Consider the following 22,520-nt stretch of genomic DNA (forward strand, 5'->3'; position numbering starts at 1 on the left):
GATGCGCGTAGGAAATGGTCCAAGGTTGATGCAATCGCTGTCGGCGCAGTTTCACTTCAGTTACCATCAGGATTAGTTATGAACTTAAATCATTGTTATTTAGTGCCTGCATTGAGCATGAACATTATATCTGGATCTTGTTTATTGCGAGATGGTTACTCTTTTAAGTCAGAGAATAATGGTTGTTCTATTTCTATGAGTAACATCTTTTATGGTCATGCACCCAATGTGAGAGGATTGTTCATATTGAATCTTGATAGCGATACACACATACATAACATTGAGACCAAAAGAGTTAGAGTTAACAATGATAGCACCATATTTTTGTGGCACTACCGCTTAGGTCATATTGGTGTAAAGCGCATGAAGAAACTCCATGTTGATGGACTTTTGGAGTCACTTGACTTTGATTCACTTGACATGTGCGAACCATGCCTCATGGGCAAGATGACTAAGACTCCGTTCTCCGGAACAATGGAGCGTGCAAGTGACTTGTTGGAAATCATACATACCAATGTGTGTGGTCCGATGAGCGTGGAGGCACGCGGCGGATATTGTTATTTTCTCACCTTCACTGACGATTTGAGTAGATATGGTTATGTCTACTTGATGAAGAACAAGTCTGAAACATTTGAAAAGTTCAAGCAATTTCAGAGTGAAGTTGAAAATCATCGTAACAAGAAGATCGAGTTCCTATGGTCTGATCGTGGGGGTGAATATTTGAGTTTCGAGTTTGGTGCTCACTTAAAACAATGTGGAATTGTTTCACAGTTGACACCGCCTGGAACACCACAGCGTAATGGTGTGTCCGAACGTCGTAATCGTACTTTATTAGAGATGGTGCGATCTATGATGTCTCTTACTGATTTGCCGTTATCGTTTTGAGGTTATGCATTAGAAACAACTGCATTCACTTTAAATAGGGCACCATCAAAATCCGTTGAGACGACACCATACGAACTGTGGTATGGCAAAAGACCAAAGTTGTCGTTCCTTAAAGTTTGGGGATGTGATGCTTATGTCAAAAAGCTTTAGCCTGAAAAGCTGGAACCCAAAGCGGAAAAGTGCGTCTTCATAGGTTACCCAAAAGAGACAGTTGGGTACACCTTCTATCTCAAATCCGAGGGCAAAGTGTTTGTTGCTAAAAACGAAGCTTTTCTCGAGAAGGAGTTTCTCTCGAGAGAATTGAGTGGGAGGAAGATAGAACTTGACGAGGTTGTCGAACCTCTCATCCCTCTGGATGGTGGCGCAGGGCAAGGGGAAACCTTTGTCGTTGCGACGCCGGTTGAGGAGGAAGTTAATGATGATGATCATGAAACTCCGGTTCAAGTTTCTGTCGAACCACGCAGGTCGACGAGACCACGTGCTGCTCCAGAGTGGTACGGTAATCCCGTCTTATCAATCATGTTGTTGGACATCAATGAACCTGCAAATTATGAAGAAGTAATGGTGGGCCCAGATTCCAACAAATGGCTAGAAGCCATGAAGTCCGAGATAGGATCCATGTATGAGAACAAAGTGTGGACTTTGGAGGTACTGCCTGAGGGCCGCAAGGCTATTCAGAACAAATGGATCTTTAAGAGGAAGACGGACACTGACGGCAATGTGACCGTTTATAAAGCTCGACTTGTGGCAAAGGGTTTTTCACAAGTTCAAGGAGTTGACTACGATGAGACATTCTCACCCGTAGCGATGCTTAAGTCCGTCAGAATCATGTTAGCAATAGCTGCATTTTTCGATTATGAGATCTGGCAGATGGATGTCAAAACGGCGTTCCTTAACGATTTCCTTAAGGAAGAATTGTATATGATGCAACCCGAAGGTTTTGTCGATCCTAAGAATGCTAACAAGGTGTGCAAGCTCCAGCGATCCATTTATGGACTGGTGCAAGCATCTCGGAGTTGGAACAAACGCTTTGATGAGGTGATCAAAGCATTTGGGTTTATACAAGTGGTTGGAGAATCTTGTATTTACAAGAAAGTGAGTGGGACCTCTGTGGCGTTTCTAATATTATATGTGGATGACATATTGCTGATTGGAAACAACGTAGAGTTTTTGGAGAGCATAAAGGATTACTTGAATAAAAGTTTCTCTATGAAGGACCTAGGAGAAGCTGCTTACATTCTAGGCATTAAGATCTATAGGGATAGATCAAAACGCCTGATAGGACTTTCACAAAGCACATACCTTGATAAAGTTTTGAAGAGGTTCAAAATGGAACAGTCCAAGAAGGGGTTCTTGCCAGTTTTACAGGGTACGAGATTGAGTAAGACTCAGTGCCCAGCAACTTATGAGGATAGAGAGCATATGCGCTCCGTCCCCTATGCTTCAGCCATAGGCTCTATCATGTATGCAATGTTGTGCACTAGATCGGACGTTAGCCTGGCCATAAGTATGGCACGTAGGTTCCAGAGTAATCCAGGAGTGGATCACTGGACAGCGGTCAAGAATATCCTGAAGTACCTGAAAAGGACTAAGGAGATGTTTCTCATGTATGGAGGTGACGAAGAGCTCGCCGTAAAAGGTTACGTCGATGCAAGCTTTGACACAGATCCGGACGACTCTAAGTCGCAAACCGGATACGTATTTATTCTTAATGGGGGTGCGGTAAGCTGGTGCAGTTCCAAGCAAAGCGTCGTAGCAGATTCTACATGTGAAGCGGAGTACATGGCTGCCTCGGAGGCAGCTAAGGAGGGTGTCTGGATGAAGCAGTTCATGACAAATCTTGGAGTGGTGCCAAGCGCACTGAATCCAATAACCTTGTTCTGTGACAACACGGGTGCCATTGCCTTAGCAAAGGGACCACGGTTTCACAAGAAGTCCAGACACATCAAACGACGCTTCAACCTCATCCGCGACTACGTCGAAGGGGAGGACGTAAATATATGCAAAGTGCACACGGATCTGAATGTAGCAGACCCGCTGACTAAACCTCTTCCACGGCCAAAGCATGATCAACACCAGAACTGTATGGGTGTTAGATTTATTACAATGTAATTCGCATGATGATGTGAGGGCTAGATTATTGACTCTAGTGCAAGTGGGAGACTGTTGGAATTATGCCCTAGAGGCAATAATAAATATAGTTATTATTATAATTCCTGTATCAAGATAATCGTTTATTATCCATGCTATAATTGTATTGAATGAAGACTCATTTACATGTGTGGATACATAGACAAAACACTGTCCCTAGCAAGCCTCTAGTTGGCTAGCCAGTTGATCAAAGATAGTCAGTGTCTTCTGATTATGAACAAGGTGTTGTTGCTTGATAACTGGATCACGTCATTAGGAGAATCACGTGATGGACTAGACCCAAACTAATAGACGTAGCATGTTGATCGTGTCATTTTGTTGCTACTGTTTTCTGCGTGTCAAGTATTTGTTCCTATGACCATGAGATCATATAACTCACTAACACCGGAGGAATACTTTGTGTGTATCAAACGTCGCAACGTAACTGGGTGACTATAAAGATGCTCTACAGGTATCTCCGAAGGTGTTCATTGAGTTAGTATGGATCAAGACTTGGATTTGTCACTCCGTGTGACGGAGAGGTATCTCGGGGCCCACTCGGTAATGCAACATCACGCACAAGCCTTGCAAGCAATGTAACTTAGTGTAAGTTGCGGGATCTTGTATTACGGAACGAGTAAAGAGACTTGCCGGTAAACGAGATTGAAATAGGTACACGGATACTGACGATCGAATCTCGGGCAAGTAACATACCGATGGACAAAGGGAATGACATACGGGATTATATGAATCCTTGACACTGAGGTTCAAACGATAAGATCTTCGTAGAATATGTAGGATCCAATATGGGCATCCAGGTCCTGCTATTGGATATTGACCGAGAAGTCTCTCGGGTCATGTCTACATAGTTCTCGAACCCGCAGGGTCTACACACTTAAGGTTCGACGTTGTTTTATGCGTATTTGAGTTATATGGTTGGTTACCGAATGTTGTTCGGAGTCCCGGATGAGATCACGGACGTCACGAGGGTTTCCGGAATGGTCCGGAAACGAAGATTGATATATAGGATGACCTCATTTGATTACCGGAAGGTTTTCGGAGTTACCGGGAATGTACCGGGAATGACGAATGGGTTCCGGGAGTTCACCGGGGGGGCAACCCACCCCGGGGAAGCCCATAGGCCTTGAGGGTGGCGCACCAGCCCTTAGTGGGCTGGTGGGACTGCCCAAAAGGGCCCTATGCGCATTGGAAGAAAAATCAAAGAGAAAGAAAAAAAAGGAGGAGGTGGAAAGGGAAGGAAGGACTCCCACCCACCAAACCAAGTCCAACTCGGTTTGGGGGGGGGGAGACCTTCCCCCTTGGCTTGGCCGACCCCCTTGGGGCTCCTTGAGCCCCAAGGCAAGCCCCCCCCTCTCCCACCTATATATACGGAGGTTTTAGGGCTGATTTGAGACGACTTTTCCACGGCAGCCCGACCACATACCTCCACGGTTTTTCCTCTAGATCGCGTTTCTGCGGAGCTCGGGCGGAGCCCTGCTGAGACAAGGTCATCACCAACCTCCGGAGCGCCGTCACGCTGTCGGAGAACTCTTCTACCTCTCCGTCTCTCTTGCTGGATCAAGAAGGCCGAGATCATCGTCGAGCTGTACGTGTGCTGAACGCGGAGGTGCCGTCCGTTCGGTACTAGATCGTGGGACTGATCGCGGGATTGTTCGCGGGGCGGATCGAGGGACGTGAGGACGTTCCACTACATCAACCGCGTTCACTAACGCTTCTGCTGTACGGTCTACAAGGGTACGTAGATCACTCATCCCCTCTCGTAGATGGACATCACCATGATAGGTCTTCGTAATTTTTTTGTTTCCCATGCGACGTTCCCCAACAGAAGCCGCGCTGGAGGGGTACGACGGCATAGCAGGTATGGGTCTTCGAGCCGCTCAATGGAATAATAAAAGTTGTGATGAGGTGCACCGCGCGAGAGGTGATGACGAGCTTGACAAGTGCACATGCTCTGTGGTAGTGATGTTTTGATCCTCCCAAGTGACCAACTTCCCGGTCATCTTGTCTTCAAAGAACTGGAGGTCCACTCTTTTGAGTTGCCAAACCGAGAGTGTGAGGCCTAACTATCTCATTAGGAAAGAAGCTCTAGCCTTCGTCAAACTTAGAATAATATGCTCCAAGTTTAGGTGGTTGTAACGGATGGGCACCACGGAGCTCTTGCATTTTTTTATGCGAGCTCTTGTGAAAGTTGGTGCAAAGGTCCGTAACCTCTCCAAAGCCTCTGAAAATCATTGAGAGGTTGTGAATACCTCTCTTTATCGAAGCCATAAACACCGTTGTGCCATCCGCATATAGATTACAATACTTCCAGATTTAGTTGGTGTATGATACATGCACCATTTCATGCAGTAGTAGGGTGCTCTGATCACCCTTGCGACATCCAAAAAGATCGAACGCTCAAAATTTAATGTTGCATAGTAAGAAAACAAAATCAAGAGGGTAAAAAGTAACACCAAGAAAAGAACAAGAGTCGGCTCCTCTAAAAAATGGCGGCTCCTCTAAATGTCTCATTGGGAAAGAAGCTCTAGCCACTCTCAAAGTTAAGAAAATATGTTCCAAATTTAGGTGGTTATGACGAATGGGCACAACCAAATTTTTGTGGAATTTGTTGCAAAGGTCCAGGACCTCTCGAAAGCATCTCAAAATCACCGAGAGATTGTCAATACCTCTCTTTATCAAAGCCATAAACACCACAAAGTCCTGATCCGCATATAGATCACAATTTCTTTCTGGTTCAGACGGTGCATGTATACATGCACCGTTTTATGCAGTAGTAGGATGCTCCGATCACCCTTGCGACATAAAAAATAATCAAACACTCAAAATTTCGTGTTGCATGATAAGAAAACATAATCATTCAAAAGGGGTGAAAAGTTAATTTGGCTCCCGAGGCCAAAAAAAATTCAAAATAAAAAAAGAAACCAAGACAAATTTTATTTATGTACTTAGTCACATTCAAATGCCACCGGCAAATTTTAAGGTAAAAAGGTTAAATATTTTGGCTTGTGCAAAATAAATAAATAAATTGAACATCAAAAATTACCCCAAAACGTCACCTAAATTTGTTTTTTTTTCCGACAAAACACCGTCGCTCTGGCGCTTTGGCTCCGGGAGCATATGCTCCCGGGTGAACAATAACGTGAAAAAAATATTAAATGTTTTTTTTTTAAATTATTATTTTTTTAGATGATTGTATTAATGTCGCAAACATGCATGCCAATTTTCATGTGAAAAGGAGCGACGGTGTTTCGTTAGCAAAAAAAGGAAATGGGATGACATTTTAGGATAACTTTTGATGTTCAATTTGATTTATTAAACTTTTTGTCTCAAAACTTACAGGTGACTAATAAATTTTGTCTTGATTTTTTTTGTCCCCTCTTGCATATGCTTCCCGGAGCCAAATTGACTTTCCAGTAAAAAGTAACATAAAGAAAAGAACAAGTGTCGGCTCCTCTAAAAATGGCGGATCCTGAGGTAAAAATATTCAAAATAAAAAAAGAAATCAAGACAAAATTTATTTGTGTACTTAGTCACATCCAAATGCTACCGACAAATTTTAAGGCAAAAAGGTTAAATATTTTGGCTTGTGCAAAAAACAAAAATAAATTGAACATCAAAAGTTACCTCAATTTTTTTAATTTCTTTTTGCCAACAAAACACCGTCGCTCTGGCTCTGGGAGCATATGCTCCTCCATGAACAATAACGTGAAAAAATATATAAATGTTTTAAAAAATTCTGAATTCTTTTGTAGATGATTATATTAGTATCGCAAACATACATGCCAATTTTCATGCGAAAAGAAGCGACGGTGTTTCGTTAGAAAAAAGAAAATGGGATGACATTTTATGGTAAATTTTGGTGTTCAATTTGATTTTTTTTTTTGTACAAGCCAAAATTTTAAACTTTTTGCCTCAAAACTTGCTGGTGACTAATAATTTTTTCTTGAATTTTTTATTTCAATATTTTTTGGCCCCTCTTGCATATGCTTTCCGGAGCCAAATTGACTTTCCAGTGAAAAGTAACATAAAGAAAAGAACAAGTGTCGGCTCCTCTAAAAATAGCGGATCCTGTATTATTCCACTGAGATATCCATCTTCCATATGGCTCCGTGGCTGTATTATTCCACTGAAAAACAACAACAACACTGTATAACTCCATGAGTGTATTTTCGCTGTACAAAAGATCCGGCAAATGCTGGAGCCGGAGGCGCCATCGATCATCAGGGCTCGGTCGCCGGCAGCCTGCTCCGGACCGTGTGCTCCGGCTTATGGGTGCTCTCGAAGTCCACATGGACAAACGCCCGCTCCACCTCCGGCAGCTTCTCGATCCTCTCCTGCAGCGACTCCCCGATGGCGTGCGCCTCCCGCAGCCGCATGTCCTCCGAGAGCTCGATGTCAACCTGACGCCGGACCCGGAGAAGAATGCACCCCATATATAAGACCGCTCTGAAGTGAAAATTTTCAGACGCATGCTCTGTCTGTGTGGCCATGGACTGACCTCCACGAAGTAGAGGGCGCCGAAGCTGTAAGCCCGGACCGTGTCGACCCGCTGTACGCGCGCGTCGTGCTTCATGGCGAGGTAAGTCAGCATCTGCAGCATCTCCGGCGGAGCGCTCCGCCCCACCAGCGAGACTGCACGGAGAAGAAGAGTTCAGAGCTTCAGTTTAATTTATTTCTCCTGAGCAGAAGAACCAGAGCAGCACTGACGAAAAATTCAGAAGATCCGGGGGAGCAGAGCAGCAGACCTGCTTGTTCGAGCACGGTCCCGGACCAGTTGGCTATGGTGTACACGGCGAGGAGCACGGCCCCGGCGGGGTCGATCCACCACAGGAACCTGTCTCCCAGGACGGCGGCCACCAGGCCGACCACGTTGGTTATCACATCGAAATAGTGGTCCTGGATGGCACAAGGCAAGAATTCCGCATCACTTTTCTCAAGAATCTATTCTGCATCAGCTCAAAAACATGGCGATTGCTGTAGTCATTTCACCTTGGCGTATGCCCGGACGATGCTGTTCCCGGAGCTCCTGCAGTAGAACCAGAGGGCGAGCTTGACGGCCGTGGCCGAGAGCATGATGGAGTAGAGCCATATGAGCTGCTCCGAGGTCAGCTTGTCGCCCGGCTCGTTCTCCACCAGCTGCTCGATCGCTTGCACCAGGACCTGGAAGCCTGGCACGAATTGGCACAGAAGAGGAACGGAATTCACTTCAATTTGCAATCGTCAAGAAGCAACCAAGAAGTGAAAGTCTGTTGAAAGATTTGGGGCTCATTTCGCACCTAGAGTGGCCATGATGGCGGCGAAGACGATGATCCCCACCGGCTGGACGCGCAGCTTGCCGATGGGGTACTTGTAGATGTTCACCTTCTTCATGGAGAGGTGCGTGAACCAGAGGATGCCGCCGGCCATCAAATCCAGCAGCGAGTCGAGCGTGGACGCCGCGATCGCCATGGACCCCGTCCTGATCGTAGCGTACACCTGCAGCCCAAATGAATTTGAATCAGAGGTCAGTCAGAGCAATCGATTTCGCTTGCTCCGTGGCGCAATTGAATGAGCCCATCAACCAATAATTCAATCACCTTGAAGGCCAGGAGGACGATGTTGGCGTAGTTGGATATCTTCATGGCGAACTCGCTCTGCTTCTGCTCCTCGTCGTCGGCGTCGGAGGCGCCAGGGTCGTCGTCCGAGCCGAACTCGCCGGGCATGCACAGGGCCTCCACCTCCTCGAAGGTCTGCAGCGCGGCGAGCTGCTTCCTGTAGTACTCCCTCTCACCTACGCGCGGCAAAGACGGGGGAAAGAACTTGTCGCGGCGCTCCTCCATGGATTAAGCGGTGAGCTGGGGGATGAGGACGGGTTGGCGGCGGTGGTTACCTTGGGAGAGGTCTTTGACGCGGGAAACGTCGACGTCGGCGCCGCGCTCGGGGTCCAGCTCGGTGCGCATCTTGTGCGGCAGCCGGCGCAGGAAGCTGCTGCGCAGCGACCGCGCCGAGTCGCGCCGCCGGAGCGACGGCCGGCCGGCGCCGGCGCCGTTGGCCAGAAGCGGGGCGCTCCCGTCGTCGCCCTCCATGGCCGTCCGTACGCCTTGGCTCCGAGGTCGGGTACGGTCGGCCGGCAGGTCAGGTTTTGGCTGTCTTCGCCCTGTTCAGTGTTCAGCAGGCACACCGGATATTTCCAAGTTCGCATTTATATCTACGGGAAAAGCAAAAGAGCGGGGATCTCCCTGATGGACGGCTCAGATTTCGTCTTCCACCTTGGTGGTCGCACGTATTGATTTGATGGCGGTGTTTCCTCTACCCTTCTTCATACTCCAAATCCAATGTCGCTGTCCTGCTTCCGTCAAAAGCAGGTAGCCACATACAATGATTCGACCATCCATCATGAATTCCTCTAGAGAGATGATACCAAGTGAAGTTGGTTTTAAACCTTTAATTTGTACGGCTCGTTGAAGAATATCCGAGGCCCAAGAATGACCGGGATCCGTGAGTACAACATATTGATTCGAGGGATTGCGATGTTAGGCTGCTCATAGTGGAGAGTAACATATAGTAGTATCATGCATATGTTACTATTGTATGATACTACCTTCATAGTGCATAGTATCATAAACTAGTATCATATGTGATCTTATTTATTGACATGCATGACACATAGTAGTATAGCATTTAACATGTTACGGTATCTACCTATGTTACTCTAATCCTCTCTCTTCTTTAATTATTTGCCACATCACCATATTTGCTAGTCTCAAGACTATGCTACTAGTTATGTTACCCCACTATGGCCAGCCTTAGGGGTCGATTCCTACCTACGAGCCGTGTGAGTTAAATGTTTAAAACAAACTTCACTCGACGATAGCCATCGAGTTAAGACGCAAATGAAGTTTCATAAAGTCTACTCATTCAAATACGGAGTAGAAGTGAATGCAAACTACTAGGAAAAAAAAATAGTGGCCTTCATAGTCCAACCTTCATTCTAGTCCCCATTAACCACAAGACTTTTTTCGTCGATTTGTGAGTTAACATTCATACAAATTTTAACGTAGCCTAACATGAGATTCTGTGTCTTTTCATGAATTAACATTTAGTTTTTATTGTAAAAACAAACTAATCAATACTAATATAAAGTATATGAAATAGCTTTTTATATGGAATATATAAAAAGGACTTGTAGAAGGAAAACCGAGAGCCTTGAATCTTCTTCTTGTGAAGGTTATTCATAAGACATGATGGTGTCTTGCATCCCGTCTACCCATCCGTGTATAGTACTTAGATTGAGGATGATTTGTTGCATCTCATATATGCGTGTTAAGTGGCAAATATAGTGTCACAAGAATTATGGGGCACACCTCGGGGGTGCGTCTGACATAATGGTTGCTCTCATCGACGTCCATCAACATTGTTTCAGCTTAACTTTATTAAGTATTGGGTGTTGGGATAGTTGGATGGTCCGCTTTTTGGGCCGTGAGAATGTTTTCTCCTTTGTCAACACGGGATCTAGACTGGCCCCACATATCAATACTAGTCTTTTCTGCGCACTTTGTCCTCACTCATGCGCACTCGGGATGAACTTCCCGGTCGGTCACCCATCCTAGAACTACTCCAAGCCGAGCACGCTTAACTTGGGAGTTCTGTTTGAATGGGCTCCCGGGAAAGAAGGAATTCCTTATTGATATGAGTAGTCTATCATCCCTAATAAGCCAGGCTATCACATTTATACCCTTGTTCTTAATATGAAGGACAAGGATACCAAAACGTACCCCTATTGAGGCTAAAGCAATGACATAACTTTCAAGTGTTGGATTTTCATGGTCGACAACAAGCTTCCCCTTTTGCCCCTCACATTTGGCAATTGGACTAGAAAACGATAACGACAGTAACCACACCAAGAAAAAAAGTAACTAACGAGGAGGGGGAATTGACGTGATTTTACAACAAAGATAGAGCCTGACGGAACAAAGGAGGAGTGATGATGGAAAAGAGGGCAGCGGTGAGGAGTAGTAGATGAAAGTAACGTCTCTCATATCAAACTGCCACCATCAACATCAACCTCGGAGGTTATCGACACAACCATAGGTCGGGAGGCACTGCTTCCAAACTGTTGACGAAAAAACTAAGATCGCTATGCTTTATTTTCCCTTGCTCATACTCCGACGTCCGTTATCCAAATTCGATGTCGTTATCCAACTTACCTAAAAAACAAGTACAAGAGAACCATCTATCCAATCCTTCTTTTTAGAAGGTACAATTCCAGCATCTTAAGATGTCATCACTAGAATTAGTCATGTAGCCTTAATATGCAAAATAAATAAACATACCAATAGATAAAGCCAACAACAATTAGGTAAGAGTGATGAGAGAAAGAAGGACTAATCTACAACATAAACCTTTGACATTGATTGATTCTAAAAAAAAACTTTGACATTGATTGTCCTTTTGTGAGTTGAGTTGACAATTGCTTTGGAATGAAAACGAACAACCGGCGCCAAAACGAAAAAAAAAAACTATAGACTCCAATATTTTCTTTTCAAAGTCTTGACCGTCTCAAACGGGGGAGGCCTGAGCTGTGCCGCTTCACAGTTGACGTCGATGAGAACCCTCCGTTCCATCCCAGCCGTCTAGCCCCAACCTCCCGTTCCCCAACTCAAACCCCCACGCCACCGCTCGCCGCCGGTAGCTGGAGGGCCATCGCCGATGACCACCCCCGGCGCAGCCACGCCGCCGAGCTTCAAGCGATCCTCCCCCAGAAAGAAACAGCGGCCCCGCAGCCGCCTCCTCGCCGCTGACTTCGCCGCCGGAGAGGCCGAGGCTGCGCGGGCGTTGGTGGCGGCCACGGCCACACCGTCGCTCCTCTCACCGCCGGCGGTGTCCCCACACTCGCTTGTAGGTGCCGCGCTCCCTCGCGAGTTCTTCGAGGTGGATGCGCTCGACCTCGCCCCCCGCCTCCTCGGCAAGCTCCTGCGCCGCGACCAAGTCGTCCTCCGCATCACCGAGGTGCCTGTGCCTTTTTCTTTTCTTTTCTTTTCGAGGAGAGGTGCTTGTACTTGACAAATGCCGCATCTTGCTTGATCAAAGTTAACAATGTTGCAATAACTGGAGCACATTTTGATTGAAATGTGCTAGCATCTTGTGGTGTCATTCTAGAGTGGTGGCATGGGCATGCCTTATTTCTTCTCAAACATAGCAAAGTGGCATGAAGTTGGTTTTTGATTTATTGTTCAGCTTGGGTTCAGGTGGAGGCTTACAGACCAAACGATTCCGCGTGCCATGGCCGGTTCGGCATCACGGCGAGAACTGCTCCTGTGGTAAGACCGGTGCTTTCTTGCATTGTTGAGCTTGTCAAATGGTAATTGTGGAGTGTTTTGAACTCTGATACTAGCTGAGATTTCCCCTCATTGATGGAGTGTAGTTTGGACCAGGCGGGCATGCCTATGTGTATCTATGCTATGGGCTCCACATGATGCTCAATGTTGTTGCCGACAAAGAGGGCGTTGGAGCTGCTGTTCTGATCCGAGCGTGTGCTCCAGTTAGCGGTATGCATTCCTCACTAACTGCACACACATATCTACCCGCAATTACTTTTATACATGCACAGATGTACTAACAACAAGCGAAATAGCTAAGGAATTGGGTTGATTTGGTTTGAATCTGACTGAAAATTCTGTGAGGTACTTATTTTTCTGGACAGGATTTAATACTGTAACCGCAGTTTGTTGTTTTAATTGAATGTTGCTGGAGTTCAGTGGCGGAGGACGAAAATAATTTGAGGTGGGGCGGAATCTAACCAAAATAGAAGTTTGATACAGTACAATATAGCCAGACTAAAGATTAGGAGAAAATTGTGACGAGTTGGTTGAGCTGGACATATTCAGAACATTAACATGCAGAAAATTCAGAAAATTATATGTTTCCCTTTTTCCATTGAAAACATCTTCCATTTCTTGTCCATGACCAGCAACCGTGGTGGCATGCCACCAGCCATCAGCCACGCCGCTGCACTGCTGCGCCCTACCTTCACCCATGGCTGAAGTCCTGGACGGCTGGACCCATGTTATGTGAGGCGTGTGAGTTGGCGCCGCCCCGCTCTTGCACTAGCCGTCTAGCCGCTAGGATTCGTCGCTCGCGTGGTTTGCTGGTGCGTTCATGCGTGGTTGAATGATTGATTGCGCTCCATGCCATGACCTAGGTCGATTCAGTTCATCAGTTCTTTTTTCCTTTTTAGCGAAAGCGAATGATCACGAGTACCAAGCGTCCAGCCGTCGAAGACCAAATTAAGCGGCCCAACCCTGCACATGCGACCAGGCGTTCCTTATTCTTATTTTCTTTTTCTCCCACAAACACTACATACGTACTAGCAAGAGTCCCAGGCTTTGTATGCGTATATGTATACAACTTTTACCACGAAATCAAGGTAGGGCGAGCGCCCAACCTCGCCCTACCGGAAGCTCCGCCTCTGCTGGAGTTGGTTCTTCGTTCCTGAATTTTTTCACCCAAAGCATTGCTGAATTACACTTCTTATTTGAGAAAGAGTTAGAGAGTGTGTTTCTCGAAGCATGTGTGATATGCATTTTCGAAAATAATAATTGGTATTATATAGAATTTGTTTAGATTTATCTTTGTCGCCCCACTGCCAAAAGATGGGAGTTTACGAGGCATAATTATGTGAGCAAGAGGAACATAGAAGATATAGCTAGCTTTCCTCCTATGTTTCCTAATTCCATAGTAACTTCATCCTCTGTTGCCCCTAACTTGAGAAAAGAAGCAAAATGAGTTTTTACATTAGACAGCTGGAGTAGAACATCATATACCAAATGTCAGTTCTACAAACCGGATTACCTATTTGCATGATAAAATGATGTTCTTTTGCATCAAACTGAGAACGCATGCTTTTGGCTGTGCAAAAAGGCCAATTTATCCCCCTGTCAGCACTCCTTTGTAACATTTAGTTTGAGCTGAATGCCACTGCTTCATCTTGAAATTACTATAGGACTGGAAATTATTCAGCAGCGTCGTGGCCAACAAACCGAGAAACCGATCCTACTTACAGGACCAGGAAAGGTCTACACCTCTTGACAGCAAAGCTTTTGCTTTTTGAATTATGGTTTTTCCTATAACACTGTATCATAACTGTTCTTGCCTTGTTATTCAGGTCGGCCAAGCTCTGGGGCTTTCCACTGACTGGTCGAACCACCCCTTATATACACCCGGTATGATTGATCAATCTCCTATATTGCCTGAAGCTACTAGATGTCATCGACACATATTTATCCATCAATTTGTCTGTCTCAGGTGGGTTGGAAGTTCTGGATGCACCAGAACCTGAGAACATTTTGGTTGGCCCCCGGGTCGGCATCGAATATGCATCGCCGGAGCATGTCATGGCGCCATGGAGGTTCGCAGTTGCGGGCACCCCGTGGATCAGTGCCCCGAAGAACACTCTCAGACCACGGTGAAGGCCCGGATATGGTGGAAGAGTGACTCAGCCTTAACAACTCACCCAATCCGACGGGCGGCACTTCTGCGTTGCCAAATGCATCGTATTTATTTCCCGCTCAAAAACTTGCCATGTATTCCATGATCTGGGCCATCTGGACCAACTGAAATGAACAATTTGTACATAAGAAGCCTTTGTACACACCAGAGAGATAGACCAATATCTCTTGATCCTGTTTTCATACATTATATGTACCGATTATTCTTCGCCTACCCAACTTGTTTCCAAATCCAAGGCCGAACCATCTCCGAGTCACATCATGGAGCAGAGTGTCATTCACCTCGCAGAACCTGTGCGGCCAATCAGCCGGCTCAACCGCCTCAAACCCCAAACCTGGGGTCCGATCGTTGGAACGAAGCTTCACCTTCTCGGTCCAATCGACAGTGTATGTCGAAGCTCGGCGGCGGAATTTCACCTTGAACTCATCCCAAGCTTGGTACTTATAATGGTTTACGCGAACTCGTGTGCTCCATTCGCCTCGAAACCCTGGTTGAAGCTTGAAGTAGTGGACCGAGTTAGTCATCGATTGGTCCACCGCGTCGAGCAGGACCAATGACTTGTGCCGCTCCATGGTCTGCCTCCGGCATGTGTAGCCTTGGACGACCCCCTCCTTCGGGTGCGTGGTTTGGTCCGAGGGGCCAAAATCCGCGCACCACATGGACACCTGGCCTACATCTTTTGCGACGGTTGTGACCAAATGGAGCATAGATTTCGTAGGGTTCTCTGAATGGGCCCAGTGCGGAGAGAAGATGAACTCGTCGACATCGATGAACACCATCCACTCGCACGAATCTCGATGCACCGCCGCGGCATGGGATAGCGCGGCCTCTAGGGTTTTGGGCCATGGCCAGGTCATCGTGAAGACTTCGAACCCGTCCGAGGTGAGGTGGAGCACCTGGTCCGCCAGGTCATCCTCGCTCCCGTTGTCGTAGACGTAGAACCGGTCCACGCCCACGGCCGCGTGATACACGACCCACTCCCGCATGAACTTGGCCACGTCCCGGACCATGGTGCAGGCGCAAATCAGCCTCTTCCCTGACGGCGTTGGTCCCGTCGCCGGCGACGATTGGGGACGTCGTGGCGGATCGTAGGTGGCCAGTGAGGGGATGGGCTCCTCGCCGACTACGGCGAGGGTGACGCGCAGCTCTCGGTCTACCGGAGTCGTCGCCAGTGGAGGCGGGCACCGGAAGACTTGCTGCGCCGAGGTGGTGGCCGGCAGGGAGGCCACGACGTTGCCGGCGTCGCCACGGTAGTACACGCACCGGATGTCTGCAGCCGGGCGGTTGACTTTTTTCCGTCGGTTGACGCCCTTGGCGAAGACGAGGACGTCGCCGCCGTCGATCACGACGGATTCGTACACGACGCGGTTGCTCCACTTCAGCATCTCCGGCGAGCGGCCTGAGGCGCCGTCGCCGGCGTTGATGACCGTGGAGGCGGAGAAGAGCACGAGCGGTGCGTCGTGTCGGTGAGTTCGCGCTGGCTCGGGCATGATGCAGGTGTAGGCGTCGCGGCCGGACGCCGGCAGCGGCCCGAGCGCGCGCGCCGGGGACGACGCCCCGCCGCGGAACACGCAGGTGGCGTTTGATTGTACGTTCTCGTCGCCGGGTGCACTGGTACCGTCGGGTCGTCGGAGTAGGACGATGGCCTCCCAGCCCGGAAGCAGCACGGCCTCCGTCCCCGCGCCCGCCGGCGTGGCTGTCCCAGCTCGGACGGCGCGGAGGCCAAGTGGCGGCCAGCGCGGCGGCACGAGCAGGGCGCGGGAGCGCGTGTTGCGCAACGGGAATGCAACGAGGCCGGCTTGGATGCAGATGAAGAGGAGGAGCGTCGTGACGGAGAGGGCCGCACCGGCGGCGTGCCGCGGGCGCGACTGCATGGTGCCTGCCGAAGCGGATGACGCACGGTTGCGGCGGCGACCGATGGGAATTACACGGAGGAACTGACCAGGTCCGTCTCCTGCTTGTAGCTGCGCCGATCGACCGGCAGGTGCGATCGGTTAGTGGCTTGCACGGACTCGCCACTGCGGGATTAAACGAAAGCGATGCCCATTTTGTTTAAGCCATTAGTCAGCCAGAACTGGATGATGACGAGTTGAAGACGACGAAGACGACGGCGGGACGATGACTACTATTACGAGTCTACGACTCCTGTGCTAGTGCTTACTTTGCAAGTCAGCATCGTGCGACCGATTATTGGCATGCATTACATTGGCACTGAGTGCAGCGAGTGTAAGGCACGTTGTGTTGTGGAATCAAACCGGACAGTCAGCGTAATAAGATCGAAGTGAAATTAGGACACAAGGCGTACCAGCAACCATCTTCTCCCCCAAAATCTCCCCAACTCGCGGTTTGTCCGTCCCAGGAGTGACGGTTCGTGTCCCTTTGGCGATTTGAGGGCGATTTGGTGGCGGTGGCCTTTCTTGGTCTCTCGTCTCCGGTGACTGCACGACGACCTCGCATCTTTGACCAAAACAACAAGTCTTCGCCATTTCCCTGTCTCGCCACATCGAGTGTCTCATTCCGAATCCACACTCCTCAGCCTTTCGTGTTTCTAGGGCGCGATCGTAAAACACATACAACCCTAGATCTTGGTTCTTTTGTGTCGGCGGTGCTCCATGGAAAGGGTTCAAGGTTTGTTGAAGGGCCTCAAATTGTCTGAGGGGGAAAGCAAGGGAATTAAGATTGGTTGGACCGACGGGAGGAAGATCGGAGTAGTGGATCCCATGGCTATGGTCAAGTTGTTGTCTGATAAACCAGCTCACAAAGATGCCATGGAAACAGTGTTGGGTCGTTTCTGGTGTCCGTTGAAGGGTTTGGAATGTAATGACTTGGGTGAAAATATTTTTTTGTTCACTTTTCGTCAAGAATCTGGTAAGAGGAAGGCCCTCTATGAGGGCCTTGGATGTTTGGGAAAGCTTTGCTGGTTGTGGAGGATTTTGACCCAAGGAAAACTCTAAGCCAGTACATGTTCCGCACTGTTCCGATCTGGGTTCGAATCTTCTCGTTACCTTTGGGGAAGATGAATCTGAAAACAGGTGAAGATATAGGATCGGAGATTGGTGAATTCTTGGATGCGGAAGTGGGGGAGGATGGCATGGCACCGGGAAAATACTTCAGGGTGCAGGTTCGGATTGACATCTCAAAGCCTCTAATGCGTGGTCTTACTTTGGATATGGGAGAGGGAGTGAAAGGGCACTGGTGTCGGTTTGAATATGAATATCTGCCGGACTTTTGCTATAGATGTGGATTCTTGGACCATGTTGATAAGGACTGCAAAATCACTTTGGCAAGGGATGAAACGCCACAATTCGGCAGTTGGCTGAAGGCGTATATACCTCGACACAACAGTGATCTTAATAGAGGTGGTCGGGAGTCTGGTCGAGCTATTGATAGTCGTGCTGGTGGAAGTAACAGGTGTTTCGGTTTTAATAATAACAGTGCTCGTTGGGGGAACGAGTTTGAGAACTGGCGCCAGCATAAGTTGTCAAATCTACTGAATGTTGCTAATGAGAAAGAAAATCTGCTGAATGGTGCTAATGAGAAAGAATCTGGGGAGATAAATATACTGAAAGGAAAAATTGTGGATGGACAAACTACGGGAGGCAGTGACACTGGGACGAAGCAACTGTTGCTTAAGTGTCAGAACAATAAAGATGCTATGAGAGAGAAGGATCAGACAGAAAATGAGCCTGCAGAAGTTCTACACGGTGAGGTCCCAGATGCTGAGAACCCGATCGACCCTGCAAGTGTTGGTCGTGATGGCGCGGCCATGCAGATTGAGAAGGAAACACTTACGTATGAGGGGAGTGGGAATTCTGTGGGCTTTGAGAACTGTAATATGCAGGAACTGCATGCATCTCTAATGCATGTTGATCTGAAGCACTTGGGGATTGCCTCACCTGAAAAATCAAAGCCAGGCAGGTACAAAAAGTTACAGAGCGTAAGGAAGCAGGATGGTGCAGCTACACCTGAACTGGTGATGCCAGGTACATCTAGAATGGACAGAAAAAGGGGTTTGGAAGAGTCCGAGGATTCAGTTGCTCCTGGAAAAAAGAAGAGGACGTCGGAGGCGATGTGTACGGAGGAGTCCGCAAACTCAAAAGATGAGGCGGGGCTGCCGGTGCAGCCCTGCAGGTCCCAATGAAAATTATTGGGCGGAACTGCCGGGGGTTGGGGAACAGGCCGGCAGTTCATAGTCTTCTGGAGCTTCAGAAGAGGGAGGATCCCGATATTCTTTTCTTGTCCGAGACAAAATTGGATAAGAGGAGAATGGAGAAGTTTAGGTATTTGTTTGGCATGCCGCATATGATAATAAAATATTGTGAGGGGAAGAGTGGCGGTCTGGCACTCTTTTGGAAAAGAGAGATGGATGTGTCGTTGCGATGGAAAGGGCGTATGCATATTGATGTAACAATAAAGGAACAAGATGGTTTCAAGTGGCACTTAACTGGGATATATGGTGAGCCGAGATTGGAGCATAGGGAGAATACATGGCGCCTGCTACGCACACTACATCTTCAAGAGCAGCTTCCGTGGGTGTGTATAGGTGATTTCAATGAGATACTTTATAGTCATGAGAAACAAGGTGGTATAGCTAGACCCCAGCGTTGTATGGATGCATTTCGTGATGTGTTAAATTTCTGTAATCTCACTGACTTGGGATTTGAGGATGATATCTTCACATGGAGAAATATTAATTACCGGGTTGATGGTTATATTCGTGAACGGCTTGACCGTGCTGTTGCTAACCTGGCTTGGCGCAATAGATTCCCGGGGTACAAGGTGATTAATGGTGATCCAGGCCACTCTGATCACCGGCCTGTTCTTTTACATGTACTTGGGTCAACTGGTAATCGCCGTCCCTATAAAAAACAAGAAAATGTACATTTTGAGGCAAGGTGGTTATTGGAGGAAGATTGTGATGTAGTTGTACACAATGCCTGGAATCTAGCACGGTTGCGTGGGGAGACAACTGTTGTTGATCTGGTTAGATCGGTGTCCCGGGAGCTGAACACATGAAACAAGGATATTTTGGGTGATCTTCAGAAAAGAATCAAGAAATTGAAGGGGGAGTTGGAGGCGTGTAGGAGGGAAGATGTGACACAAAAAATAGTGAACCGTGAACAAGTGCTGAGGTTTAAACTTGACAGGTTGGAGGAGCAAAATGATATTTTCTGGAAGCAGCGTGCTCATGCCCATTGGTTGGAAAAAGGAGATCGGAACACTTCATATTTTCACTCCTTTGCATCAGATAGAAAGAGAAAAAGTTACATAAAAAAATTGAAAGGAGAGGATGGGGTGGAGGGGGAGGAGGGCTTGAAGGCTCTCGTTACTAACTACTTTTCTTCTCTCTTTACTCCCGTAGCAGGTATCAATCTTGACGGTGTCCTCAATCATGTGCCGTCACGTGTCACACAGCAAATGAATGATCATCTAAATACTGAATTCACAAGAGAGGAGATTAAACAAGCTCTAGATAGCATCGGCGATCTAAAAGCGCCAGGAAGTGATGGAATGCCGGCGGTGTTTTATAAGAAATACTGGGATACGGTGGGAGACAGAGTTATACATGAGGTTTTAGAAGTGTTGCACGGCGGCAGTATATCGGAGGGGTGGAATGAAACTGTTGTTGTCCTCATCCTGAAGGTGCAGAATCCTAATCGACTGAAATATTTGCGCCCTATTAGCCTTTGCAACGTTGTCTACAAGCTCGTGTCTAAAGTTCTGGCCAACCACCTCAAAAGTATATTGGGGGAGATCATTTCTCCAACCCAAAGTGCTTTTGTCCCAGGGAGATTGATCTCTGATAACACTATTCTTGCATATGAGATGTCTCATTTTATCAGGAGGAAAAGATCAGGGAGAACTGGTTATATGGCTCTCAAACTTGACATGAGCAAAGCCTATGACCGTGTTGAGTGGCCATTCTTACAAGGTATTATGAGGAAGATGGGATTCAGTGAGGTGTTCGTGCAATTAATTATGAAATGTGTGCAAACAGTGAAGTACAAGTTTAAGATTAATGGTCAGCTTTCCGAGGAAGTCATTCCGGGACGGAGATTACGGCAGGGTGATCCTATATCCCCATACCTGTTTCTTCTTTGTGCAGAGGGGTTTACAGCTATGCTCCATCATGCTGAGAGTGTGGGGGAACTCAAGGGAATCAGATTGGCGAATGCTGCACCACCGGTGTCCCACCTTTTGTTTGCCGATGATTCATTGCTGCTGTTAGAAGCTGGTGAAAATAGCGCAACAAAAATAAATGATATTTCAATGTTATGAAGCATGTTCCGGACAGGTTATCAACCGTGATAAATCATCCATCCTTTTCAGCCGAAATACAAAACGCCATGTGAAAGAAGCTATCCTTGCTAGTTTGGGCCTCTCATCTGAAACGTTTGGTGGCAAATATCTTGGGTTGCCATCATATGTTGGTCGTAATAAAATCAAATGCTTTGAATACTTGAAGGAGAGGATTTGGAAGAGATTACAAGGGTGGAGGGAGAAGTGTCTATCGAAGGCCGGTAAGGAGATTTTGCTTAAAGCAGTAGCACAGACGATACCGACTTATGCTATGGCGTGCTTTGATTTAACAAAGGGCCTATGTGATAGTATTAGTCAGATGATATGCCGGTATTGGTGGTCACAGAATGATAAAGATCGTGCTATGCATTGGGTCTCTTGGGAGAAAATGATGAAACATAAGGAGGAAGGGGGGCTAGGCTTTCGCGATCTGCATATCTTCAATCTTGCTATGTTAGCGAAGCAAGTTTGGCGTCTCATTCAAGCCCCGGAATCCCTTTGTGCTACAGTTCTCCGGGCTCTGTATTTTCCAGATGGGAACGTCTTGAAGGCTTCTCCGGTGAAAGGTATGAGCTATGTGTGGCGTAGTATTTTACAGGGGGTCAAGGTGGTCAAACAAGAAATAGTTTGGCGGGTTGGAGATGGCACCCATATCAAAATCTGGGAGGATCCGTGGCTTCCTAGAGGCACTACAAGGCGCCCAATTTCTCACAGAGGTACTCACGATGTACAAACTGTATCAGAGTTGATCGATCATGATAGTATGTGTTGGAATGAAAACCTTGTTCGATCCACTTTTTGCGTGGAGGATGTGCAGGAGATTTTTTCCATTCCTTTGTGTGCAGATACAGAGGACTGGATTGCATGGCATTTTGATGCAAAAGGGGAATTTTCTGTTAAATCGGCTTACCGTGTGTATTTAGCGACCGAGCTACTGAATTCTGGTAGCAATGAAGGATGGCCTTCGGTTGGTGATTCATGGAAGAATAAAGTCTGGAGGGATTTATGGAAATTGCATTGCCCGGCAAAAATACACCATTTTCTTTGAAGGTTCGGCCATAATAGCCATCCTTTGCATATGAATATTGCCAGGAGAGGAGTGGTCCTGGACACATCTTGTGTTGTCTGTCATAGGCTCTTTGAGGATGGTGGTCATTTATTTTTCTGATGCAAGGGTGTTAAACCGCTCTGGCGGGGTCTCCAGATTGAGGATATTCGTTTGCAACTGATGGAATGTCAAGGCCCAATCCATGTGCTGGAATGTATTCTGAAACTTCCGTATGAGAAGAAGATGATGACCGTCGCACTTTTGTGGGCTTGGTGGTCAGAGAGGAACAAAACTAATCATAATGAGTCCAGGCTATCCACTGGTGAATTTATTTTCTTGATCAAGCGAAGCACGGATGAGTGGCTGCGTTTTTTCAAACCGCCGACTAAATCAAGTACTACTTCAACCCCAAGATGGACATGCCCACCGGCTGAGATTATTAAAATTAACACCGATGGTGCTTTTCTGGAAGAGACTAGAGATGGTGGTTGGGGAGCACTTGCACGTGATAGCAATGGATCTATTATTTTTGCAGCTGATGGAAGGATTACACATGCCTATGATGCTTTGCATGCGGAAACAATTGCGATTCAGCATGCCATCGGTTTGGCTAATCAGCTGGGTATGGGGCGCATAATCCTTGAGACTG

General features: G+C 47.3%; 3 protein-coding genes and 1 long non-coding RNA gene across 4 annotated transcripts; 2 read left to right on the forward strand and 2 right to left on the reverse strand.

Annotated features, from left to right (window-relative positions):
- Positions 1-7,084: 7,084 nt before the first annotated feature.
- Positions 7,085-9,261, reverse strand: LOC123403992 (metal tolerance protein 3-like). The gene is made up of 7 exons (XM_045097893.1): positions 8,906-9,261; positions 8,613-8,806; positions 8,313-8,511; positions 8,026-8,204; positions 7,782-7,932; positions 7,535-7,668; positions 7,085-7,436 (listed from the first exon to the last, which is right to left on the reverse strand). Exons 1-7 carry the CDS (start codon positions 9,099-9,101, stop codon positions 7,257-7,259), a joined length of 1,233 nt encoding a protein of 410 aa, XP_044953828.1. The 5' UTR covers positions 9,102-9,261; the 3' UTR covers positions 7,085-7,256.
- A 2,326-nt stretch (positions 9,262-11,587) lies between these two features.
- On the forward strand, positions 11,588-14,736 carry LOC123403993 (DNA-3-methyladenine glycosylase). The gene is made up of 6 exons (XM_045097894.1): positions 11,588-12,024; positions 12,264-12,335; positions 12,440-12,563; positions 14,018-14,088; positions 14,180-14,237; positions 14,320-14,736. Exons 1-6 carry the CDS (start codon positions 11,725-11,727, stop codon positions 14,481-14,483), a joined length of 789 nt encoding a protein of 262 aa, XP_044953829.1. The 5' UTR covers positions 11,588-11,724; the 3' UTR covers positions 14,484-14,736.
- LOC123405727 (glycosyltransferase family 92 protein RCOM_0530710-like) lies at positions 14,611-16,397 on the reverse strand. The gene has a single exon (XM_045099307.1). It carries the CDS (start codon positions 16,395-16,397, stop codon positions 14,703-14,705), a length of 1,695 nt encoding a protein of 564 aa, XP_044955242.1. The 3' UTR covers positions 14,611-14,702.
- Positions 16,398-21,442: 5,045 nt separating this feature from the next.
- On the forward strand, positions 21,443-21,870 carry LOC123403994. The gene is made up of 2 exons (XR_006611608.1): positions 21,443-21,539; positions 21,669-21,870. It is a non-coding gene; the product is annotated as an uncharacterized LOC123403994 (long non-coding RNA).
- The last annotated feature ends 650 nt before the right edge of the window (positions 21,871-22,520 follow it).

This window comes from Hordeum vulgare, chromosome 6H, assembly GCF_904849725.1.
Source record: "Hordeum vulgare subsp. vulgare chromosome 6H, MorexV3_pseudomolecules_assembly, whole genome shotgun sequence".
In the NCBI taxonomy this organism is placed as follows: Eukaryota; Viridiplantae; Streptophyta; class Magnoliopsida; order Poales; family Poaceae; genus Hordeum; species Hordeum vulgare.

Excerpts from the sequence above, each read along its gene's own strand:
- LOC123403992 (XM_045097893.1), bottom strand. The coding sequence starts at position 9,101 with ATGGAGGGCGACGACGGGAGCGCCCCGCTTCTGGCCAACGGCGCCGGC. Across the intron at positions 8,205-8,312 it reads CGCCATCATGGCCACTCTAG|GCTTCCAGGTCCTGGTGCAA; the intron begins GTGCGAAATGAG and ends AATTCGTGCCAG. Across the intron at positions 7,437-7,534 it reads GCGCCCTCTACTTCGTGGAG|GTTGACATCGAGCTCTCGGA; the intron begins GTCAGTCCATGG and ends GTCCGGCGTCAG.
- LOC123403993 (XM_045097894.1), top strand. The coding sequence starts at position 11,725 with ATGACCACCCCCGGCGCAGCCACGCCGCCGAGCTTCAAGCGATCCTCC. Across the intron at positions 12,025-12,263 it reads TCGTCCTCCGCATCACCGAG|GTGGAGGCTTACAGACCAAA; the intron begins GTGCCTGTGCCT and ends GCTTGGGTTCAG. Across the intron at positions 12,564-14,017 it reads AGCGTGTGCTCCAGTTAGCG|GACTGGAAATTATTCAGCAG; the intron begins GTATGCATTCCT and ends AAATTACTATAG.
- LOC123405727 (XM_045099307.1), bottom strand. The coding sequence starts at position 16,397 with ATGCAGTCGCGCCCGCGGCACGCCGCCGGTGCGGCCCTCTCCGTCACG.